The sequence below is a fragment of the Triticum aestivum genome, chromosome 5B (genome assembly GCF_018294505.1).
Source record: "Triticum aestivum cultivar Chinese Spring chromosome 5B, IWGSC CS RefSeq v2.1, whole genome shotgun sequence".
In the NCBI taxonomy this organism is placed as follows: Eukaryota; Viridiplantae; Streptophyta; class Magnoliopsida; order Poales; family Poaceae; genus Triticum; species Triticum aestivum.
This window is the reverse complement of record NC_057807.1, coordinates 52,945,034-52,969,420: the sequence shown is the minus strand read 5'-3', so window position 1 is coordinate 52,969,420 and position 24,387 is coordinate 52,945,034. Positions and strand designations below refer to the sequence as shown.

The 24,387-nt window shown below is 40.0% G+C and overlaps 1 protein-coding gene and 1 long non-coding RNA gene across 2 annotated transcripts; both read left to right on the top strand.

Moving 5' to 3' along the window:
- The first annotated feature begins 8,343 nt into the window (after positions 1-8,343).
- LOC123115642 (glutamate receptor 2.8-like) lies at positions 8,344-17,408 on the top strand. The gene is made up of 5 exons (XM_044536755.1): positions 8,344-8,602; positions 13,177-14,510; positions 14,871-15,120; positions 15,677-16,071; positions 16,918-17,408. The coding sequence occupies exons 1-5, from the start codon at positions 8,344-8,346 to the stop codon at positions 17,320-17,322; spliced, it is 2,643 nt and encodes an 880-aa protein (XP_044392690.1). The 3' UTR covers positions 17,323-17,408.
- A 5,458-nt stretch (positions 17,409-22,866) lies between these two features.
- Positions 22,867-23,759, top strand: LOC123115640 (uncharacterized). The gene is made up of 3 exons (XR_006456685.1): positions 22,867-23,234; positions 23,329-23,419; positions 23,531-23,759. It is a non-coding gene; the product is annotated as an uncharacterized lncRNA (long non-coding RNA).
- Positions 23,760-24,387: the final 628 nt, after the last annotated feature.

Below are 24,387 nucleotides of genomic sequence, written 5' to 3'. Positions count from 1 at the left end.
TATAATCACCCAGTTACGTTGTGACATTTTACAGCACTCAAGGCATTCCTCCGGTGTCCGGGAGTTGCATAATCTCATAGTCGGAGGAATATATAGTTGACATGAAGAAAGCAGTAGCAATAAAACTGAATGATCATTATGCTAAGCTAACAGAAGGGTCTTGTCCATCACATCATTCTACTAGTGATGTGATCCCGTTCATCAAATGACAACACATGTCCATGGCTAGGAAACTTAATCATCTTTGATCAATGAGCTAGTCAAGTAGATGCATACTAGGGACATGGTGTTTTGTGTATGTATTCACACATGTATCAAGTTTCCAGTTAATACAATTCTAGCATGAATAATAAACATTTATCATGAATAAGGAAATATAAAATAACAAATTTATTATTGCCTCTAGGGCATATTTCCTTCAGTCTCCCTCTTGCACTAGAGTCAATAATCTATATTACATTGTAATGAATCTAACACCCATGGAGTCTTGGTATTGATCATGTTTTGCTCGTGGAAGAGGCTTAGTCAATGGGTCTGCCACATTCAGACCTGTATGTATTTTGCAAATCTCTATGTCTCCCTCCTTGACCAAATCTCAGATGGAGTTGGAGCGTCTCTTGATGTGTATGGTCCTTTTGTGAAATCTGGATTCCTTCGCCAAGGCTATTGCTCCAGTATTGTCACAAAATATTTTCATTGGACCCGATGTACTAGGTATTACACCTAGATCGGATATGAACTCCTTCATCCAGACTCCTTCATTTGTTGCTTCCGAAGCAGCTATGTACTCCGCTTCACACGTAGATCCCACCACGACGCTCTGCTTGGAACTGCACCAACTGACAGCTCCACCATTCAATAAAAATACGTATCCGGATTGTGACTTAGAGTCATCCGGATCAGTGTCAAATCTAACATCGACATAACCACTTACGACAAGCTCTTTGTCACCTCCATAAACGAGAAACATATCCCTAGTCCTTTTCAGGTACTCCAGGATGTTCTTGACTGTTGCCCAGTGATCCACTCCTAGATTACTTTGGTACCTCCCTGCTAAAATTATAGCAAGGCACACATCAAGTTTGGTACACAGCATAGCATACATGATAGAACCTATGGCTGAGGCATAGGGAATCTCTTTCATTTTCTCTCTATCTTCTGCAATGGTCGGACATTGAGTCTGACTCAACTTCGCACCTAGTAACACAGGCAAGAACCCTTTGTTTGACTGGTCCATTTTGAACTTTTTCATAAACTTCATCAAGGTAGGTGCTTTATGAAAGTCCTATCAAGCGTCTTGATCTATCTCTATAGATCTTGATGCCCAATATATAAGCAGCTTCACCTAGGTCTTTCATAGAAAAACTTTTATTCAAGTATCCTTTTATGCTATCCAGAAATTCTACATCATTGCCAATCAACAATATGTCTTCCACATATAATATTAGAAATGCTATAGAGCTCCCACTCACTTTCTTGTAAATACAGGCTTCTCCAAAAGTCTGTATAAAACCATATGCTTTGATCACCTCATCAAAGCAGATATTCCAACTCCGAGATGCTTGCACCAGTCCATAAATGGATCGCTGGAGCTTGCACACTTTGTTAGAACATTTAGGATCGACAAAACCTTCTGGTAGCATCATATACAACCCTTCTTTAAGAAATCCATTAAGGAATGCAATTTTGACATCCATTTGCCAGATTTCATAATCATAAAATGCGGCAATTGCTAACATGATTCGGACAGACTTAAGCATCGCTACGAGTGAGAAAGTCTCATCGTAGTCAACTCCTTGAACTTGTCGAAAACCTTTTGCGACAAGTCGAGCTCTATAGACAGTAACATTACCATCAGCGTCAGTCTTCTTCTTGAAGATCCATTTAGTCTCTATGGGTTGCCGGTCATCGGGCAAATCCACCAAAGTCCACACTTTGTTCTCATACACGAATCCTATCTCAGATTTCATGGCCTCAAGCCAGTTATCTGAATCTAGGCTCATCATAGCTTCTTCATAGTTCGTAGGTTCTTCATGGTCAAGTAACATTACTTCCAGAACAGGATTACCATACCACTCAGGTGCGGACCGTGCTCTGCTTGACCTACGAGGTTCTATAGCAACTTGATCTGAAGTTTCATGATCATTATCATTAGCTTATTCTCCAGTTGGTGTAGGCATCACGGGAACGGATTTCTCGGATGCGCTACTTTCCAAATTGAGAGAAGGTACAATTACCTCATCAAGTTCTACTTTCCTCCCACTCACTTCTTTCGAGAGAAACTCCTTCTCTAGAAAGGTTCCATTCTTGGCAACAAAGATCTTGCCTTCAGATCTGTGGTAGAAGGTGTACCAATTGTTTCCTTAGGGTATCCTATGAAGACGCACTTCTCCGATTTGGGTTCGAGCTTATCAGGCTCAAGCCTTTTGACATAAGCATCGCATCCCCAAACTTTAAGAAATGACAGCTTAGGTTTGTTGCCAAACCACAGTTCATACGGTGTCGTCTCAACGGATTTTGACAATGACATGTTTAACATGAATGCAGTTGTCTCTAATGCATAACCCCAAAACAATAGTGGTCAATCGGTAAGAGACATCATAGATCGCACCATATCTAATAAAGTGCAGTTATGATGTTCAGACACACCATTACGATGTGGTGTTCCCGGTGGCGTGAGTTGTGAAACTATTCCACATTGTTTTAAATGAAGGCCAAACTCGTAACTCAAATATTCACCTCCACGATCAGATCATAGAAAATTTATTTTCTTGTTATGATGATTCTCCACTTCACTCTGAAATTCTTTGAACTTTTCAAATGTTTCAGACTTGTGTTTCATTAAGTAGATATACCCATATCTTCTTAAATCATCTGTGAAGGTCAGAAATAACGATACCCGCCACGAGCCTCAACACTCACCGGACCACATACATCGGTATGTATTATTTCCAATAAGTCATTAGTTCGTTCCATTGTTCCAGAGAACGAAGTTTTAGTCATCTTGCCCATAAGGCACGGTTCGCAATTATCAAATGATTCATAATCAAGTGATTCCAAAAGTCCATCTGCATGGAGTTTCTTCATGCGCTTTACACCGATATGACCCAAACGGCAGTGCCACAAATAAGTTGCACTATCACTATCAACTTTGCATCTTTTGTCAATATTATGAATATGTTATCACCACGATCGAGATTCAACAGAAATAGACCACTCTTCAAGGGTGTATGACCATAAAAGATATTATTCATATAAATAGAACAAGCACTATTCTTTGACTTAAATGAATAACCGTCTCGCAGTAAACAAGTTCAGATATAATGTTCATGCTCAACGCTGGCACCAAATAACAATTATTCAGGTCTAAAACTAATCCCGAAGGTATGTAGAGTTAGCGTGCCGACGGAGATCACATCGACCTTGGAACCATTCCCGATGTGCATTGTCACCTCATCCATAGCCAATCTTTGTTTAATCCGTAGTTCCTGTTTCGAGTTACAAATATGAGTAACCGAACCGGTATCAAATACCCGGGCACTACTACGAGAATTTGTAAGGTACACATCAATAACATGTATATCAAATATACCTTCGTTCACTTTGTCATCCTTCTTATCCGCCAAATACTTGGGGCAGTTCCGCTTCCAGTGACCAGTCCCTTTGCAGTAGAAGCACTCAGTTTCAAGCCTGGGTCCGGTTTTGGGTTTCTTCTCGGGAGTGACAACTTGCTTGCCATTATTTCTGAAGTTCCCCTTCTTACCCTTGCCCTTCTTCTTGAAACTAGTGGTCTTGTTAACCATCAACACTTGATGCTCCTTGATTTCTACGTCCGTAGCCTTTGGCATTGCGAAGAGCTCGGGAATAGTCTTTTCCATCCCTTGCATATTGTAGTTCATCACGAAGCCTTTGTAGCTTGGTGGCAGTGATTGAAGAACTTTGGCAATGACACAATCATCTGGAAGATTAACTCCTAGCTGAGTCAAGCGATTATGGTACCCAGACATTCTGAGTATGTGCTCACTAACAGAACTCGTTCTCCTCCATTTTGCAGCTATAGAACTTGTTGGAGACTTCATATCTCTCAACTCGGGCATTTGATTGAAATATTAACTTCAACTTCTGAAACATCTCATATGGTCCATGACGTTCAAAATGTCTTTGAAGTCTCGATTCTAAGCCGTAAAGCATGACACATTGAACTAACGAGTAGTCATCAACACGCGACTGCCAGGCATTCACAATGTCTGCAGTTGTTGGGGCGGGTGGTACACCTAGTGGTGCATCAAGGACATAATTCTTTTGTGCAACAATGAGGATAATCCTCAAGTTATGCACCCAGTCTGTGTAGTTGCTACCATCATCTTTCAACTTACCTTTCTCTAGGAATGCATTAAAATTCAAGGGAACATAGCACGGGCCATTGATCTACAACATAGATATGCAAAAGCTATCAGGACTAAGTTCATGATAAATTAAGTTCAATTAATCATATTACTTAAGAACTTCCACTTAGATAGACATCCCTCAAGTCATCTAAATGATACGTGATCCAAATCAACTAAACCATGTCCGATCATCACGTGAGATGGAGTAGTCATCAATGGTGAACATCTCTATGTTGATCATATCCACTATATGATTCACGTTCGACCTTTCGGTCTCCAGTGTTCTGTGGCCATGTTTGTACATGCTAGGCTCGTCAAGTTTAACCCGGGTATTCCGCATGTGCAAAATTGACTTGCACCCGCTGTATTTAAACGTAGAGCTTATCACACTCGATCATCACGTGGTGTCTCACCACAAAAAACTTTCACAACGGTGCATACTCGGGGAGAACACTTATACCTTGAAATTTAGTTAAGGGGTCATCTTATAATGCTACCGCCGTACTAAGCAAAATAAGATGCAAAAAGATAAACATCACATGCAATCAAAATATGTGACATGATATGGCCATCATCATCTTGTGCTTTTGATCTTCATCACCAAAGCAACATCATGATCTCCATCGTCACCGGCTTGACACCTCGATCTCCATCGTAGCGTCATCGTCTTGCCAACTATTGCTTCTACGACTATCATTACCGCGTATTGGTAAAGTAAAGCAATTATATGGCGGTTGTATTTCATACAATAAAGCGACAGCCATAAGGCTTCTTCCAGCTGCCGATAACTTTTACAAAACATGATCATCTCATACAATAACGTATATCACAACATGCCCTGCAAAAACAAGTTAGACGTCCTCTACTTTGTTGTTGCAAGTTTTACGTGGCTGCTACGGGCTTCTAGTAAGAACCGTTCTTACCTACGACACAAAAACCACAACGGTGATTTATCAAGTTTGTTGTTTTAACCTTCACAAGGACCGGCCGCGGTCAAATTTGATTCAACTAGAGTTGGAGAAACACACACCCGCCAGCCACCTTTATGCAAAACTAGTTGCATGTCTGTCGGTGGAACCGGTCTCATGAACGTGGTCATATAAGGTTGGTCCGGGCCGCTTCATCCAACAATACCGAGGAAACACACCAGCCACAAAGAGGCTGGTGCCCCCCCCCCCCTTCAATATGGGCTGGCCAAATTGGAGAAGGAAAGGGGAAGCATGAAAGGAAAAATGAATAGGATTCCCCCTTCCCCCTCTTCTCTTCCTACTCCGAATAGGTATAGGAAAGGGGGGAGGGAATTGGGAGGTGCCCAAGTAGGATTCCTCCTACTTGGGGCGCCCCCTTGGCTGCCTTTCCTCCCCTCCAACCTGTATATATGATGGGGGACCACTGCTAGAACACACACCAACAATTGTTAGCCATGTGCGGCGTCCCCCTCCACAGTTTACGCCTCCGGTCATATCTTCGTAGTGCTTAGGCGAAGCCCTGCATGGATCATTTCATCATTACCGTCACCATGTCGTCGTGCTGACGGAACCCTCCCTCGACACTTTGCTGGATCAAGAGTTCGAGGGACGTCATCAAGCTGAATGTGTGCAGAACTCGGAGGTGTCGTACGTTCGGTACTTGATCCGTTTGATCTAGAAGAAGTTCGACTACATCAACCGCGTTATCAAACGCTTCCGCTTTCGGTCTACGAGGGTATGTGGACACACTATCCCATTCTCGTTGCTATGCATCTCCTAGATAGATCTTGCTTGGACGTAGGAATTTTTTTTAAATTGCACGCTACGGTTCCCAGCAACGCGCTCTTGCAGTATTTTCACCTCGTCATTGTTTTTGCTTTGGATCGCAATTAGCTTATAGCTACATTCTGATAAACCTCTATACGAGTTAATTATCATTTTCTAAAGCTCTCTCTTGAATCGATGCTTTTACATCGAAAAGGCTACAACTCAACCATGTGCACTTATAGGACATCAGTTGCACTCCTGCGTGATAGGCTATCGCCCGGTCTTCAATGGCATGGTCTTGCTCGCAAGTGGCACATGTTGGCGTGGAATCTGTGGGCCCCTCTCAAATTCAAGCTGTTCACATGGCCCTCCAGAACCTGTGCTGGACATTGGATAGAATTGTGCACCGGGTCTGCCTCACCAAACATCATGTCCTATGTGTGTAAAGGTAGACGGGACGACCAACACCATTCACATCACACACATCTACCCCCGCGAGGTCAGGTTCAAGGTTCTTTGCAACGGAACGGATACGTTTATTTTTTAAGTGATTCATGGCATCATGGTGTATCGGTTCCTCCCAATCGTCGCCCACCTCTGATGGTGTTTAGGAACTTATAATTCTTGATTGACGACTTTTATAGTGATTGCACAGATTTAAAAAGATCACTCGTATGCGCAGACAAATTAAGGATCAAAGTCAATCCGCGTTGAACGTGTGCGCACAGGTACCATGGACCGATTCGTACCGTGTATCTTTGATCCCTCTTGTCGTCTCATGCATGCGAGAATTCATTTATCCAGAGGCAACTCCGCTTGAATTTCCCGTAGTTTGGCCGCGAATAGAACACACCCCAAAGTCCAGTGACCAAGGTTAAACAACTAACCTGTCACAAATCAGCCAGTCGAGTGAATTACAGAAAACCATCACATTTGGGGTTAGCTTTGCGGAAAACTACCTAGTCCCTAATTATTTGCAAAACGCATCGCGGACTCGGTAAACTTGTTGCAAATAGCACTGATGAGGTGATCTGGACCGTTTGATCACTTTCTGACAAGTGCAGATTGTAAGAGCAAAAAATTTACACCCACACCCCTTGATCTAAAACAGAAAAGCAATCAGCCCCCACCCCTCAGGCAGAGGCGCGCTCGGCGTCGGGTTCATGGCCTCCGCCGCGCTGCTTGGCCGGCGACGCTGGAGCGACGCGCTGGGCGGAGGGCCGGCGACCTCGTCGCAGCCGACAAGCACGCCGGCGACCTCGCCGCAACCGACAAGCACGCCGGCGACCACCGCTGCCCCGCCATCCTCCTCCCATTTTTCTTTCCTTCTCCTCTGGGATGACCCGCACGTCGCCCCTACCTAGCCCAGCCGCTGGCAACCACGGCCATGTCGACGGCATCGGAATCCGTGGCGACCTGTATCCCCTGCTGCTCTCCAAGCACGGCCGAGGCCATGGCCGACCAACCGCCCAGCTCCAACCACGCGGCGGCGCACGGGCCCGACCTGACCGGTATTGTCGAGGAGCTCTTCGCAGGGACCTCCTCCACTGCGCGGCCGTCTGCGCCGAGGAGGTCGGCCTCGCCGGGGAACGCCTCCTCCTCTCCTCTCTCTGCGCGCGTCACGGGTCCGTGCGCGCGACGGCGAGATCCACAGCCATGGCAACCCGCGTCGTCAATCCCGGCCAACGCGGCCTTACCCTCTCGCCTTTCCGGCCGTCGCCGATGGTAGACGAGGCAGCGGTGGAGAAGAAAAGAAAAGGTAGGAGGAAGGAGATGGTAGACAGGGCAGCGGTGGTCGCCGGCGACGAGGTCGTCGGAGTGGCGCAGGGGGTGGGTAGCTCGGGGGTTCTGACTCTCCCGATCCAGACGGGGTCGAAGCAGGGGGCTCTGATTGCTTTTTCTTTTTAGATCCAGGGGTCTGTATGTCAAAACTTTGCCAAGTCAGCTTCTTACAATCTGACCCCACTTGTCAGAAAGTGATCAAAGGGGCCAGATCACCTCATCAGTGCTATTTGCAACAAGTTTACTAAATCTGCGGTGCGTTTTGCAAATAATTAGGAACTAGGTAGTTTTTCGCAAAGCTAATCCCAAATGTGGTGGTTTTCTGCAATTCACTCCAGTCAGTCGCTACTCCCAGTTTGACCACCAGCGTCATCCTTGATGCATACTCCTATATATAAGAGGGTGCAATTAGTGCATCTCAGCACAAGAAAAGTGTGATGGAGAGAGCAAGCGGAGCCATCGTCCTCTTCCTGTTACTCGCTGTCGATTTCGGCATTGCCCAGAACACCACCGGCAAAGCAGATGGATTCCATGTCGGGGTGATCCTCGACCTGGGATCGCCGGTAGGAAAGGTGGCGCGAGCCAGCGTTTTGCTGGCCGTTCAAGACTTCTACGCGGCCCACCGGAACTACAGCACCAAGCTTGTTCTCCACATTAGGGACTCCATGGGCAGTGACATCAAGGCCGCATCAGCAGGTATGTATGTGTGCATGCACTAGGCAGTATGTCACGTTGTCAGGATTCAGAAATATCAAAGGATTTTATTTGCTACTACTCCGTACTTCGTAGATATAAAAATTGGCCTAAGAAAGAGATCGTATCTATAGAGATACTAAGCTCCCTTAAATTGAAGCGTTCTGGTGCTTCAAGGGTTGTGGGGTCACTAAGGCCCCACGCATAAGTGTGTGTTATTTAGTTTTATTTCTTCTTCTCTTTTTTAGTTTTTCTTCATGTTTTAATTCATGAGCACTTATTAAAACTTATCTACTTGAAAAAACATAAAAATATTTTTAAAATATTCAAATTCATTAATATTGATTAAATTTGTGTGGATATTTTTAGAGTCATGGTCATTTAAAGTTTGTGAACATTTTTTAAATTTGAAAACTTTTTATTTTGCGAGCATTTTTTAAGTCATGAATATATTTTAAATTCATGAATGTTTCTAAAATTCATGGTTTTTTAAAGTATAATATTTTTAAAGTTCTTTAAACATCATTTAATTTAACTAACCTTTTTAAATAAAAAAAGATAGGCGATTTTTTCTGAGCTAGCAGTGGGGTGAGGGAAAAAAATTAAACGAGCGAAAGGTGCAGGAAGCCAAGCGGAGCGAGCAAGAACTTCGTGTACTGGCCCATGTGAGTGTGACTGTAGCAATTCCATGGGTTTAACATGAAATAAGATCTCCCAAGATGCTCAAACAATCACCAACGGGCTGACACCAAGGCCAAAATGTGTAAAGATTTCACAAATATGCTCAAATAACTTCTCCCTTCTTTTGAAAAAATACTCCAACACCAACCCAACACGATATACGAACAAAACAACACCACCAATAGAAAACTAAAACACAAAGCCAACACAGAAAAAATCAAAACAAAACAAGTGATCACAATAATCTATAAATATAAAAAGGTTAATTTCACGAGTGAAGAACGGCGCGGCGAAGCGCGCGTTAGTCTCTAGTACATGTACATTTGCCTAAGAATCTAATTGATCAGGACTAGCCTATCCCCTAAAGATAAATTGCTTGACTATCCAACTACTAGTCATTTCTAGACGCTCATTCTAGTGTACTGATCAGCTGCTTCATGCGGCTCGTTGAAGTAGAATATCTTACTTTTATGAAAATAGTATCTAAACCAGATAATTGCTCAAATGTACCAAGCTAGTTTTAGGGTTATCTTTCATTGCCTTTAGGATGTCAAGACCCATAAATACGATGGCATCATCCGTGTATTATAGAAAGATAATCCGCCATCCACCACATGAAGCACCATCCCATTAATAAGATCCGCTGACTTGGCTCTCTGGGTCAACTACATTAAAAAAGAGAGGGAAAGAGGACTCCCCTGACATAGGTCCTTTTTATTAGGAATATGGCTCTAAATTATTGCAACATCGGTGCCAACACTTCCATCGGATATAAACCTTTTCACCAACTTGCAGCAAGATGGTGAAGATCCTTTCATCTAGAGGGTCTGGAGAAGAAAAGGTCACTTAAATTTATGGTACTCCTTGTCAAATCAATTTTAAAAATCACTCCTCTCGTATATGATGGAGTTCGCGAGCAGTCTCAGGAAGAAATAGAATTTCTTCAAGAATGTTTCTACCCTTAATGAATATCATTTGAGTTGGACGAACCACGTGATCAACAGCCTGATTAATATTCTATGTGTTGCCATTTTAGTGAATACTTTGAACCTCATGTTTAGCATGCAAATGTGTCTGAAGTGTTGAGTACCTACTTGGTTTGACGCCAAAAGTTGACATACCAGATTTTGGCATCTGCCAAATTTTGGCTAGAGATTGGTTGGTACCACTTTTCATTGTCAATCTCATAAAGGTTGCCAAATGTTGGCAGCTTTTAATTTTGCCAAATGTTAGTAGCAAACTACTAAGCCTCTGAATTCACATGGCCTCTTTAAATTTTGAAAGCGATTTAATCACCCCAAAGTTGAGATTACACAGTGGTAGGTCATTGCTATGAAATGCATGGAACGGATCCATCAGTCAACTTTGATTGCCTCCCAAAATACCTAAACTCGGCCGGCAATTCATCCGGTCCAAGGGCTTTATTATGTCCTATCCAAGAGACAGCATCCCAAACCCCACTTTTCATGCAAGGAGCACTAGGAATTTATTTTCTGCCACGAAAAGTTGAGGGATATCTTCCCCAAAAGCTTTAGACATCATAATATTGTTGTGCTTAGACGAACCAAACAAACCCTTATAATAGTTGGTGATGTTATGTTTGAATCCAGCATCATTTACTACCGAGCCATCATCTCTTTTTAATTGGAAAATATGATGTTTCCGATGCTTCCCGTTTAGTTGGGAACAGTTGAGAGATCTTAGACTAGATGCAATATGTATGAAAACCACAATACAGAAAAGGTGTTTTTTAATTAAGAAGGTGGTTTATTTCTAGTTGAAACCCCATTCTTGAGTGACATATTAATTTCTCCTAACTGACTCAATCAAGCAATCCCCTATTATAGTATGGCCTCAAAATTGAAATTAAAACATGTTCAAGCTCTCCACACTCTCAATTTATAAGCAAAAAACTAGAACCTCTTGGTTGTTAATGTGTCGCTAAAAACAAGTACCTGCCAGACTACAATTGTGCTCTATGCTCACACCACACTGAAGAAACATCCCTGCATCTTTTCTGGGACTGTCCATTTGCCATGGCATGTTGGGATCCAATTCTTCCAGATAAACAAAGAGGGGTTTCATCTCATGATGAAATCTCACTAGCCATGAACACCTTGCCATCAGAGATTGCTTTCGACATAATCATCATGGGCTGCTGGGGATTATGGTCGGTCAGGAATGACAAAATCTTCATATATGCACCACCTCATCTCAATACATGGAAGTTCTACCTCAAAGAGGGTTTATGGGCATCAGAACTAAGAGCTAAACCAAAGAAGATAGACAAGATCAGGACCTGGGTTACTCACATGTTAGGACCAGAATAATTATGTTTATTTATGTTTCCTAGAGCGGGCATTGGTTAATCTATACTTGTGACTTTGTATTTATACTTTTATTATATATGAAAATATCGTAGAACAATTGTTCTACTGTTTCGGCTAAAAAAAGCTCCACAAGTTAATGATATAATTCCATAGGAAATAGAAAATTAGTACCTCGATGGAAAACGTATGGCATACTTGTCATGTACAAAGACATGCACCAACCAACAATTAATGCAATAATACATGGATTATGTTATATAATCTAGATGCAATTGGAATTTAGATCTCTATTTAAATGCATTTTCTTCTGATTGTAATTTTGTACTATCAATAGAATATCGTAATATCAAATTTAAGTTCGAGGTTTGAAATCGAAAAGTCAAAATACACAGCAACCAACATCCATAACAATCTAGAACCAGTTGTGAGATGAGAGGTAACAACATACATGAGTTCTTTCTACCTATGTAACGAAATGCAAGGTGCATTTTCATAGAAAAAGTGCAACGAAATGAGTACATTTTACTCATGCCATTTTGTATAAGTTTGCTAATAGTTAGAATACCTCAGAAACTTGGATCTGGCATTTCTGAGTGGGCGGGTTCATACTTTTGACTTGTATCTTGCATTTTGAATACAATATGCTTGTAATCCCTCTGTTCGAAAATGCATTGCATATTGGTTTTGTCTTAAGCTAAAATTTGTTAAGTTTGACTAAAATTATATTCAAAATATATAAACATTTGCAATACAAAATAAATACAATATGGCAATATATTTCACTATAGATCTAATAATATTGATTTGGTATTGTGAATGCCGATATAATTTCCCTATAAACTTAGTCAAACTTTATAAAGTTTAGAGAATAGGCGTTCACCCTGCTTTATAGATATAGCTAACTCACCGCCTGAGTTGCCCTACAGAGCACAAGGGGGACACTGAAGAATGACATCTCAAACTATATGAAGTTTGACTAACGAATATGGAATGTATTTTGGGGCGGAAGGAGTAAATATCTCTCCATGGTGTTACACTATTTGTTCAGAAAATAGGCTTTCGCCCCACTTTATAGATAAAACACTAACCAAGTCCATACAGGTCATCCAAGTATGAGGAAAACAAATACTACCTATGATCCATAATAGGTGTCGCAGTTTTAAACTAACCCCGGTTCAACACTGCGACACTAATTTTGGATCCGAGGGAGTAAGAAGTTGTTGGGTGTTACCCTATTACCCTTATATTTTTAATATATGTGGAAAAGTAGTAGGGTCTCTTTCCCTATTGTGTTTCCTAATAAGAGTTCAGATTTTGTATTTCCTTGGACATGTTTGTGTTGTCAAATATCAGCTTCTTGTGACATTATTTGGCTATGTGCTATGTCTGGGGAGTATAGAGGCAAGCTTTTAAATTAGAATATTGACTCATAAAACTGGAAGGTCCAAAACTAAGTTTTGGTAACCTTTTTCCAATTTTGAAATAGTTGATTATGTTGTTGAGTACTACAGATTATTCCATATATATTATTTGACCATCATTTTCTTTGTTCTGCCCTCCCCAAAGCTATTGAATTGCTAGAGAATTACAAAGTGCAAGCCATCATTGGTCCCCAGAAATCATCAGAAGTTGTGTTCATATCCAAACTTGGAAATATAACCCAAGTCCCCATAGTATCATTCACAGCAACAAGCCCCTCTCTCACTTGTGATAGTATGCCATATTTTGTACGAGCGACACCGGATGACTCGGCACAGGTGAATAGCATTGCCTCGCTCATACAAGCCTATGGATGGAGAGAAGTGGTGGCAGTATATGATGACACTGACTATGGGAGAGGCATTGTACCATACCTCACTGATGCACTTCAAAAAATTGATGTTCGTGTTCCATATCGCAGTGTCATCCCTTCATTGGCAACAAGTGAGACCATTATAAAAAAACTCAATGAGTTGATGGCAATGCAAACAAGGGTATTTATTGTTCATATGTCATCCACTATGACTTCCCTTCTTTTTATGAAGGCGAAAGAGCTAGGGATGATGAACCAAGGATTTGCGTGGATTACCACAAGTGGAGTGGCAAACATCATGGACACACTCAATCCAAGAGTCATTGAGGCAATGAGTGGTGTGCTTGGAGTAAGGTATCATGTTTCTAGATCGCAAGAACTTGATAACTTATCCAAAAGGTGGAACAAAATGTACTTGCAGGATAACCCAGATGAATCACCCTCCAATAAACTAAGCATTGTTGGGCTATGGGGCTATGATGCAATATGGGCATTGGCACGAGCAGCAGAAAAGGTTGGAGTATCCAATACCACAAATAATCCACTATTGTCCATTAAAAACTCCACATGCTTGGAATCCATGACTATTTCCACTAAGGGTCGTGAACTCTTAAAGACAATTGTACAAAATAAGTTCAAAGGTTTCAGTGGTGAGTTTGACCTTACATACAAAAAACAACATAAAGCTTATGTTTTTCAGATAATAAATGTTGTTGGAAGAGGTTGGAGAGAAATTGGGTTTTGGACTGTGAAAAGTGGACTTTCACGACAGTTAAAGCAAGATGGCTTCAAAAAAACAGGACAACAGCCAATGCATGATCTAAATCCTGTAATTTGGCCCGGAGAGTCAACCAAAATACCAATGGGCTGGGAAATTCCTGCCGTTGGCAAGAAGCTTAGAGTTGGTGTGCGCTCAAGCAAAATTCCGGAGTTTATAAAGACATACAAAGATCCTGTCAAAAATGCAACAATAGTGAGCGGCCTTACCATTGATATATTTGAGGAGGCGGTAAAAAGGTTACCTTTTCCACTTTCCTATGAGTACCTAGAATTCGACACAACTGATACAGGGAGCTACAACGATTTTGTCTATCATGTTTATCTTCAGGTAAGAAATACTTTACAAAAGGAAATTTCTCAATTTGTCGTGTGAAAAAACTAAAGTTGCATACATTTCATTGTGAAGAAATAACTCTAGTAGCTCAAATATTTTACCATGTATTGAATTTGTTCTGCATTTTCATTCCAGTGTTTTGTTCTACTTTCACGCCACAATTACTTCAAGTATAGAAAAAAAGGAGGCTAACCATAAATGCTCACTCTAGTTTTCTTTCCCAAAGCAAACCAAAAGTCTGTATTGCTAAGATATTCTCTTTGTTGACAACTGGGCTTATATTGTTTAGTCAATCATAAAATATAGTTATTCACTTTTTTCTCAAATATAAAAGTCTGACTAGTGTCATTACAGGAATATGATATAGCGGTTGCAGATATTACTATAAGATACAACAGATCATTATATGTCGACTTCACTGTACCATACACAGAATCCGGAGTAGGGATGATTGTTCCAGTGAAGGAAAACGTCATGAAGGATGTGTGGCTTTTCTTGAAACCATTGAGCACTGAGATGTGGATTGGCAGCATCATATTATTTATGTACACAGGAGTTGTTGTTTGGCTGCTGGAGTATCTAAATGGCAATGAACATGTGCATGGTCCCTTTTCGCTCAAACAACTGGCGACTACAATATTCACCATTTTTGAAGAGAGTTGAGTATTGTTACAGTTTCTTAGATCTTGGTAGAATTTCGAAAAAGTATTTTAGTCGCATAGACAAAGCATGTTTTGCACTATATCAAAATAAGAGTAATCATTGAAAGATTGCTATTGAGCTGACTAAACTTCTCTAGGAATCTATCGTACCTAATTTTATTTTAAGAATTCAACAACACAAAAACTTGATCTTTCTACTTAATAATGCTCAATAAACACAATATGAAGAATTAGGGGGGATGAACTAATCCAAGTTTGTATTTTCTGAAAAGAAATTCAGCAATGCACATGTTCTTCTTAATTGCACTTCACTACAGAGAAAATTTGTAGACATTATCCGATGTTTGAATTAGTTAAAAATTGATGGCATAACTTGAATTAATCATCTAAAGAAATTTGCACATACTTTCTAGCAAGTCCTGAAATGTCGTGCATTGCATTGTTCCAGCTTTCAAATTTCTGTTGTGTCTTAATAAAGAATGATTGTTATTTCTGCAGAGGAAAAGCTGGAATGCTTTCTACCTAGAATTGTTTTGCGTGTATGGATGGTTGTACTTCTGGTACTTGCAGCAAGTTATACAGCAAGCTTTGCATCAATGCTTACGGTACATAAGCTTTCACCAACAGTGAATGATGTTCAGGAACTCCAAAAGAATGGAGAATATGTAGGGTTCCACCAAGGTTCTTATATAGAGGGTCTACTAGTGGAAATTGGTTTCGATACATCTAAGCTCAGGGCCTATGCAACACTTGAAGATTTCTATAGTGCTCTTTCTAATGGAAGCATTGTTGCGGTTGTACTGGACGTCCCATACATCAAATTGTTTCTCGCAAAGTACAACAAAGGTTACACAATGGTGGGGCCTATTTACAAGAGTGCAGGTTTTGCATTTGTAAGTTTAACTAAACTCACTATTCTCTTCTAGTACCATATCATCACAAGATTGCAGTTTAAAATTCATACTTGTAAATATATAAATATATGTTGCAAAAATCAAAGATAAATAGATAGTATGATTATCTAATAGCGTCCCAATGGAATGATGAAATTTTACGACAAGAATTGTTGCAACCAACTCGGTAACAACAAATAAGAAAATAAATAGCAAAATAAACACAATACCCCTTTTAATACATCTAGCTATAATACACAACAACAAATACAAGACGCTTGGTGAAACAATCACATATAACAACATAGATCCACATGTTTACTATAGGAAACATTAACATGAGCTAATATTTGTAACTCATCACATTGAGGCTCTTTTTGGAATTGTCGTGCATTATGATAAATATTCTACGTCGATTCGTTTGTTTTTGGATACCTAGGTGTTTGACTATCTCTCTTTTTCTAAATCAAATAGCATATTTGCATTTCAAAACATATGAGATCTCATGTGGGATATCAACTATTGATAATACTTCATCTAACTCTAATTTGATTTACCAAACATATCAATAGACTTTTCACAACCTTTTTACACCAACTTTAAAAGTAAGTACATAATGCTCCACAACAATCACAAACTAAGTCTAACGGAGTTTATTGGATTTTGTGCTATTTAAGCAACTCTTGGCATGATTAGATGAGGGGTATGGTACTGCTAAATAATAGAACCATCATATTAGCTGCATATTATAGCAGAAAAAATTAGGATTTTACTGAGTCGATGTTGTTAGTGGGACATAATATGTTAGCATGCGCATCTTATAACAATTATATCTTTGCTAATTAGGCGCTTCCCAAGAATTCTCCACTATGTGCTGAGATGTCAAGGGCGATACTCAACATAACAGGGGGAGATACTATCATTCAATTTGAAAAGAAATGGATAGATCAAAATAGCCATGAAAATGATGGCACACTCGATGGTTCAGGCGCTATCACTTTTGAAAGTTTTGGGGGATTATTCCTCCTAACTGGAGTTGTGACAACATGTTCCCCTTTTGTAGCGATGTTGATGAACTGCTACAAAGAATATCAACAAGATCCAGGGAACAAAGGAGATGACCAGAATGAACTCGGACACAAGCAAGTTAAGAAAAGGAGAAATGGGAAGAACAAAGAGATGAAAACAGAAACTGAATTGAGAGAGATAAACAACAATGTTAGTGCCTCACAGTTTGAGCAGAAATGGTGACTGGGTACCACACAGTAGGTGCTCACACCCAAAATAACAATGCAACATCACTGACTCATATCGGTTCACAAACCATTCTTGGGGAGACAAAAGTGGTAGGTGGCTCAAGTTATTCCCAAACTGAGCAAAATTCACCTTTCAAGCTCAAAGATGAACAGCTAACTAACTGCGGGGGCAAAGCTGGTCCAACCGAACTTGGGTACACTGTGCATTCAAAATTAAGTAAACTTCATGTTTGCTTGTGCTTCAGCCTTTCAAGCATCGCTTGGTCAACAACTGAAAAGGCTAATTGGTCCCATTATATCATGTAATTTTCTTGAAAGAATCAAAGCTCGCTATGAAGTAGTAGGGTATATGCTCCTTTAGTAAGATCATTGAGATATAGTGCACAATATATTGTAAGGCATACAGTACTATCTATCCCCGAAGATAACTTTACAACACTATGTCAGTCAATATGTCGGTAATACATGACTATAGCCCTATGTCCCTCAAAAAGGCTACAACCCTTTGAAATTATAGTAATGAACTAACCATTTTTACATTTATAGTAGGCCCTAACACTGTACTTTACACATCGCAAAATTAACACATGACATAATATGATACCATGGTGTTGTAGTTTTCCTATTAAAAATAAAGTTGTAGTTGATTATTCAGTCAGTTGCTAGCAGACCATCTCTATCAATCAGAGACAAACTAGAATCCTAAAGCACCCATTACCAAACCATGTGGAATCAAATAGATTCAACTGCAAGCAGAATGGCTCGAAGTAACAATCAAACTGAAATCAAAGCAAAAGGTTAGCCCATATCCACATGTATCCTCTGCAATGAGTCGACCATGAGAAAGCTTTGTCTGCTCCAAAAGGCATAGCAGCAGAGGTGGATTTAGGGTGATGCTACTGTTGGAGACGCAACACTACACAATTAAATTGCATTGTACAGTACAACATGGCAATGAACAATTATTGGTCCATTTATTTATCTTACTTTGAGTCTTAAATCGGATACAAAAGTTTTTTTAGGTAGTGTGTCATAAGCTCCTTTGATAAGAATAAAAAGAATAATTTCTCATGAGCTATCTAGTATTCATGCTAGTGATGCTTCTTGAATTGACACAAAAGCAAAAATAGAGTATAAATACAAGGACAGAATTATACTACTAAGAAGCATGAAAAATCCACAGTACTTCGACAAAGAGTATGAACTTATGTCAACCCTTGCTAGTGAAGAGCTAGAGGAAGAGATAAAGCTACAATATGTTAATTCAAAAGATTTTAATTCCAAAAAGTAGGAGTTCCAGCATTTCATTTATCAAACATAGATCATATAAAATGACTCAGATCATTCGTTGGAAATTACTTAGATCTCTAGGATTTTGATTCAACAAAGAATGTTACACTAGCATGCTATAGAGATGATGATACTTAAATAGCGAAAAACAAGCATCATCATGATTATTTATGCAAGCTACGATATTTAGGCATATGTCTAGTACAACCCACTGGTAGAAAGGTAGGTTGTAGGTACTGTAAGCGCACATAAATGTAACATATCAGAAGAAAAAGAATCGGATAAGGCAATGATTTACCATATATAAACACTACAAATATGTGGCCAAACAGACCAACAAGGCATAATGTTCTAAGATATTGTACATAACTACAATTCTACACAAGAAGAGGATGTCTAGCCTTTGGTGATAGACTAGCTCCTAATGAATTTGAAAATATCTTGGTTAGGCTTTAAAACCTCCAACATCTTAATAGCTTCCAGCACTCTAAAATGCATAATTGTTCCAGCATCTACAAGAGGAAGCATCATCGATACACATTTGAATTGTTCCAAATGATTAGAGAATTAGACTAACATTACCAGCATTAAAATATTAGAGAAATGTCACATAATTGATGGAGTTGCGCATACCCTGTGTTGCTTATACTTTTGTCTCGAATTGCTGGTAAATATGGACCCTTTCTATTGAGCAGCAAATCTTGTATGGCTATAATGCAATCCTTCAACTCTGATGCCTTGTAGCCTGTCAGTTTCTGCATTTCCTTACTTTACGAACACAAAATCACATGATTGTTTAGCCTTGAGAACTTGAAATATCAAAGGCAAAAAAATCAGCTTTGAGAATCTACCTCTCAGCTCTTACCCGAGGATTAGTATCTAGCCTGTGGTCAACCTAGCAAGAAAAATTGATGAAGCAGCAATCACTGATGGCAAAAAGGGGAGACAACTCTAGTCCAAAAGACTCAGCTCAGCACAATAGCTACCTAGGAACTCAAGTAACAAGCTAGAGCGCCATGACAAAGCATTCAAGAATAACTTCAGGCATCGACACAAAGAAGCGATGGATGAAGGATTAAATGAAGTTGGTACAATATGATGAAAGGATTGGTAGTCACCTTTTTGTCTCTTGGGCCAGATCTTGTAAACCACATGACATTATTAGTGAGAAAAAGGTAAAATACACAAGAATTTAGTTAGACACAGATTAAAAACATGCACATCACCGAATTGACAAATGATGCAATATGATACCACCAAGCAGAAGTTTTTATACTAAAAACAAATATGCAGTTGATTGTTCAGTTAGTTGCTAGCAAACCATATCTGTCAATCAGAGAAAAACTATTACTCCTAAAGTACCAATTACCAAACTATATAGACTCCTAAACTTCTAAAGTACCAATTACCAAACCATATGTTCACATGTATCCTCTACGATGAGCTAACCATGAGAAAGCTTCATTTGCTCCAAAAGACAGAGCAATATGGATGGATGTTAATTAGGTGGTGCTAGTGTTGGAGACGCATCACTATACAATTTAATTGCATCGCATGGTATAATATGGAAACGAGCAAATATTGGTCCATTATTTATCTTACTTTTGAGTCTAAAATATGGTACAAAGAATTTTCTTAGCAGCGTGTTAGAAGCTCCTTTGAGAAGGAAATATAGTGGTTTCTCATGAGCTAGCTAATACCCAAGCTAGTAATGGCTCTTGAATTGACAGCAAAGCAAAAAACAGAACATAAAATAGGGAAAAATTATCCAAAGCATGAAAAAATACAATGCGTCAGCGAAGAGTACGAGCTTTGTCTCAGTGCTTGCCGGTGTAGAGCAAGAGAAAGAGGTACAGCTACAACCATATGAATTCAAAAGTTTTAATTCTATACACTATGAGCTCTAGCATTTCATTCATCAACAATAGATAGGAAAATGTGTAAGAGTAGGTCAAAAGGCACAAAATGAGTTGGCAACCAGGTCCTAGTATCAAGGCAATCCAACTATAAACAATGGAAAATGTGTTGCATTTCCTAAAGGGGTTATCTTTTTTCTAATTACTTGCTTTTATGTTTTAAAACAAAAAGACACAATGAACATTACAAAAATATAAATGGTATGGCGGCCCCTCCTCTTTTTATCTGGGCTTGGGACCGGCTACATATAGCATAGGCAGAGTTACTCACCCACCCTCCAAAGTGAGCAAGACAATCCTTAGTTTTGAGGGAGAGAAAAATTGCTCTCCCCTACTAGTAAGGATTGCCTCACCCTTGAGTAGCATTAAGCAGCAATGATTTTTTCCTTGCATAGGCTTTTTGTACCAAATGGTGAAGGCAATCAGTGGTTTTGATGGAGAGCAAAATTTGCTTTCCACCAATAGCAAGAATTGCCTTGCCCCTTGAGTAGCCTCAGGTGAGCAAGATTTTCCTTGGCTTTGAGGGAGGGCCAAATGGCTCTCCTTCACTATCAACGATCCCCTTACCCCTTGCTTAGCTTTACATTTGTATTAATTAACCAGCATCTGCCTTCAGTTTTAGAAGTAAAATATGCTATTCTACGTAGCAAAAATTGATTTGCCTCTTGCATAGCCTTATCTTTGCGCCAAGTAAACAAGCCAATCATTGTTTTTGATGAAGAAGAAAATTTGTTTTCCTCCACTAGTAAGGATTGCCTGAGTAGCCTTAAGTAATCAAAGATTTCCTTGAACAAGAAAAGTGAGTGAAATGCTATCGCTTTTGTGAAGGGGAAATTCTTCATAAGCGGGGATCATAACTAGCCGTATGTTTGAGCAAAGTGAGAAAAAACATGTTACCTTTGGGGAATCAATCCTCCAACAGCAAAGATCGCCATTTGACTGGGCAAATTTTTTGCAATGTGCACAAGACTTACCTTGCGCTCGTGGGAAGTCAACTCTCCATGAGCAAGATTGTCTTGACCCTTAGCATCCTTAAGTGATCAAGGATTTTTCCTTGATTATAAGAAAAGTGAGCAAAATCTTCTCGCTTTTGCGGAGGGGTCAATTCTCTAGAAGCGAGGATCGTGCTATCCATACTTTTGAGCAAAGTGAGAAAAACTACCTTACTGTGGGGAGTCAATCCTCAAAGAGCAAGGATTTCCATTTACCTAACCAATCTTTTGTGCAATGTACACAAGACTTTCGTTGCATACGTATGAAGTCAACCCACCATGAGCAAGATGATTTTGCCACTTGTCTGATAGGCAACATACTTTTGGAGACAATGCCCAGGTATAACGCAATGTTGTATGAAGCATTGGTTCAACGAGTGCAACATGTACACCACTACCTGTTATCATGAAACGATTATCGTGATAAGAATCAACATCATATTTCGTGAGAAATGAAGAAAAGCGCACTGAGGTTCAAGTAATAATTATGAACTATGTAAACCCTGCTATTTTACTAAAGCATGAGCACCATACTAACATAGAGATTCACTGGGGGTATCCAGTATACATAGCAAATAGAAACTACAGCCATGCAACAAAACCTCACGCTCTAAAAGGTTAAAGGATCAACTGTATCAAAAAGAAGAAAGGGCTCTCTCATAAAGTAGCAAAACTACATAAACAGAGTATCTCTCCTAGGAATAGAAAAAACAATGAAATGTTTGCTTAATCATGACACTTATTTGTGCTAGAAAAATGACCTAATAGTGGAGATAATAAATAAGTAGAATAAAATATTTGATCAAACGTGTATCTATTATCACCAACAGTAAAGAAAGTTGCCATTTCAGAAAGCATGTGTAGAAATATTTGGAAACCATGTTTCAAAGGAAATGAAAATATATTCATAAATGGATAGTTGCAGGTACAAACTTATGGATTCAATGACGAAAAACAAGGAAAAATTATGACTCGTTAAGCTCATAGATTGACAACATTTTTCGTAAATAAAGAAAGTTCAACAATGTTATAGTAATAATTATGAACTACTGTATATAGACTCAGCCTCATTATCATGACCCAGCTTAATTCTCACACATATTTGTGGTAGGAAACCGACCTAATTAATGGCGTCGTATCTTATGCATCCGGGATGGTCCGTGAATCCCTGTATCCGTTGTCTCCTCGACCGGCCGATCGCCATCCCACGCACGCAATCAAAATCGGAAGGAAATTGCAAATACACGCCCGCAGCAGCTCTTAGTTAAACCTGCTTATTTGCTAATAACCCCTCGGCCAAGCTAATCCCCGCTCGTCTTCCTCCCAATCCCTAATCACGGCCGCAACATGCATCCCATTGGCAGGCACGGCCGGGACGGCATGCATCTGGACGGACAATCGCGACGACAGAGTTCATCTGCCCTGACGATCTCCGCTACGGCCATGCGGGATGCATCTCTGGTTCCGAACGCCCTTTCGGCAGGATGGAAAAATCTTTGTCACGTGATACGCCGCAACTGCTTTTGGCGGCTCCTGCTGTTATGGATGTCCAATATGCATCAGCAGTGATCCATAGTTCAAGTGCTGATCCTGAGTATGCCTCTGCATCTAGCCGGTTGGAGGCCCATCTCAGTTTCCTGTTATGGCTGTAGAAAATACTACTACTGCAGAATACGAATCAGATTTCAGTACTGTACATGGAGCTTCAGGTAATGACCAGGTTGTGTATGACCCAGACTATTTGTGTGTTGTACATGCGTACTACTTGTTATCTAGAGACTAACCATGTTGATGCATGTGCAGTGCAGCTATAGAATTAGGCAAAAGCCTGGAAACTCAAGTGAAGGAGGGAGAATTTGCTACCCCAAGAAAGAAAGAAAGCATTCTTCTATTTGTGAGTTTAATAAATTTTCGTTTGCCATGTCCCTGTTCAGTTCAAAGAGATATGCATGATGATGATTATTGTCATTCATTATTTATTTTTTAGTGCTCCTCTTTTACGCAGAGATGTGACGAGAAGTTGAAGCCAGTAGGGATGACATTTGAAGGCCTTGAGGCCGTGGAGGAGTTCTACAAGTCATGCACATCATGCGGGTTTTGGAGTTCGTGTTGGACAGCAAAAAAAGTTGGACAATGATGTGGTTCGGACAAAGTGTTTCATGTGCAATAGGGAAGGATTCAGGTCTGAGAAGAGCAAGGAGATTAAAGTTCAAGGCAAGGGGACCGAGATTGTGCGACCGATGAAGCCAAATGGTGTTCTATGATGGCCCTAGTCTACTAGAACACATGAATTTATATGAGTTATTAATGTTTATTCCTCCATGCACTGGATTATTGTAATTGATTGAATTATGTGTTTTGTGAAACTGTCTTCCTTTTATTTACCCTGACTTGATGTGTATTGAATGGAGTGTAGCAATCAGCAAGAGCACCAGCATACATTTTGTTCACATAAACCTGAAGCATCCTCTGTTCTTTGATGCAAACAATCAGCAGCTATCACCCAAGGGATTAATCTAGAAGAAACTTTGTCAGCCTGTAGCGTTCATCCCTTTATTCAGTTGTATAACAGTAAAAGCATCGAGTTCATTGAGTCGTCAATTATTACCAGATGTATTTACCAGCAGTAGTATGTTTCAGGTGTGAAAGTTTAACAACAGCATATGAATCACGCAAGGAGCAAACTCAGTTGGCAAACCCATGTCAACCTCCACAATAGCATTCATGAAAAAAAATTAAACAGGTGGGCATTCAGAATATTGACAGTTTGGGAAGGTTGCAGCAAAAGCAACATTTTCTTGTTTGTCAATATGTAAATGACAAATAGGAATGCAGAGGAATGATAAGCGCCAAGTTATACTA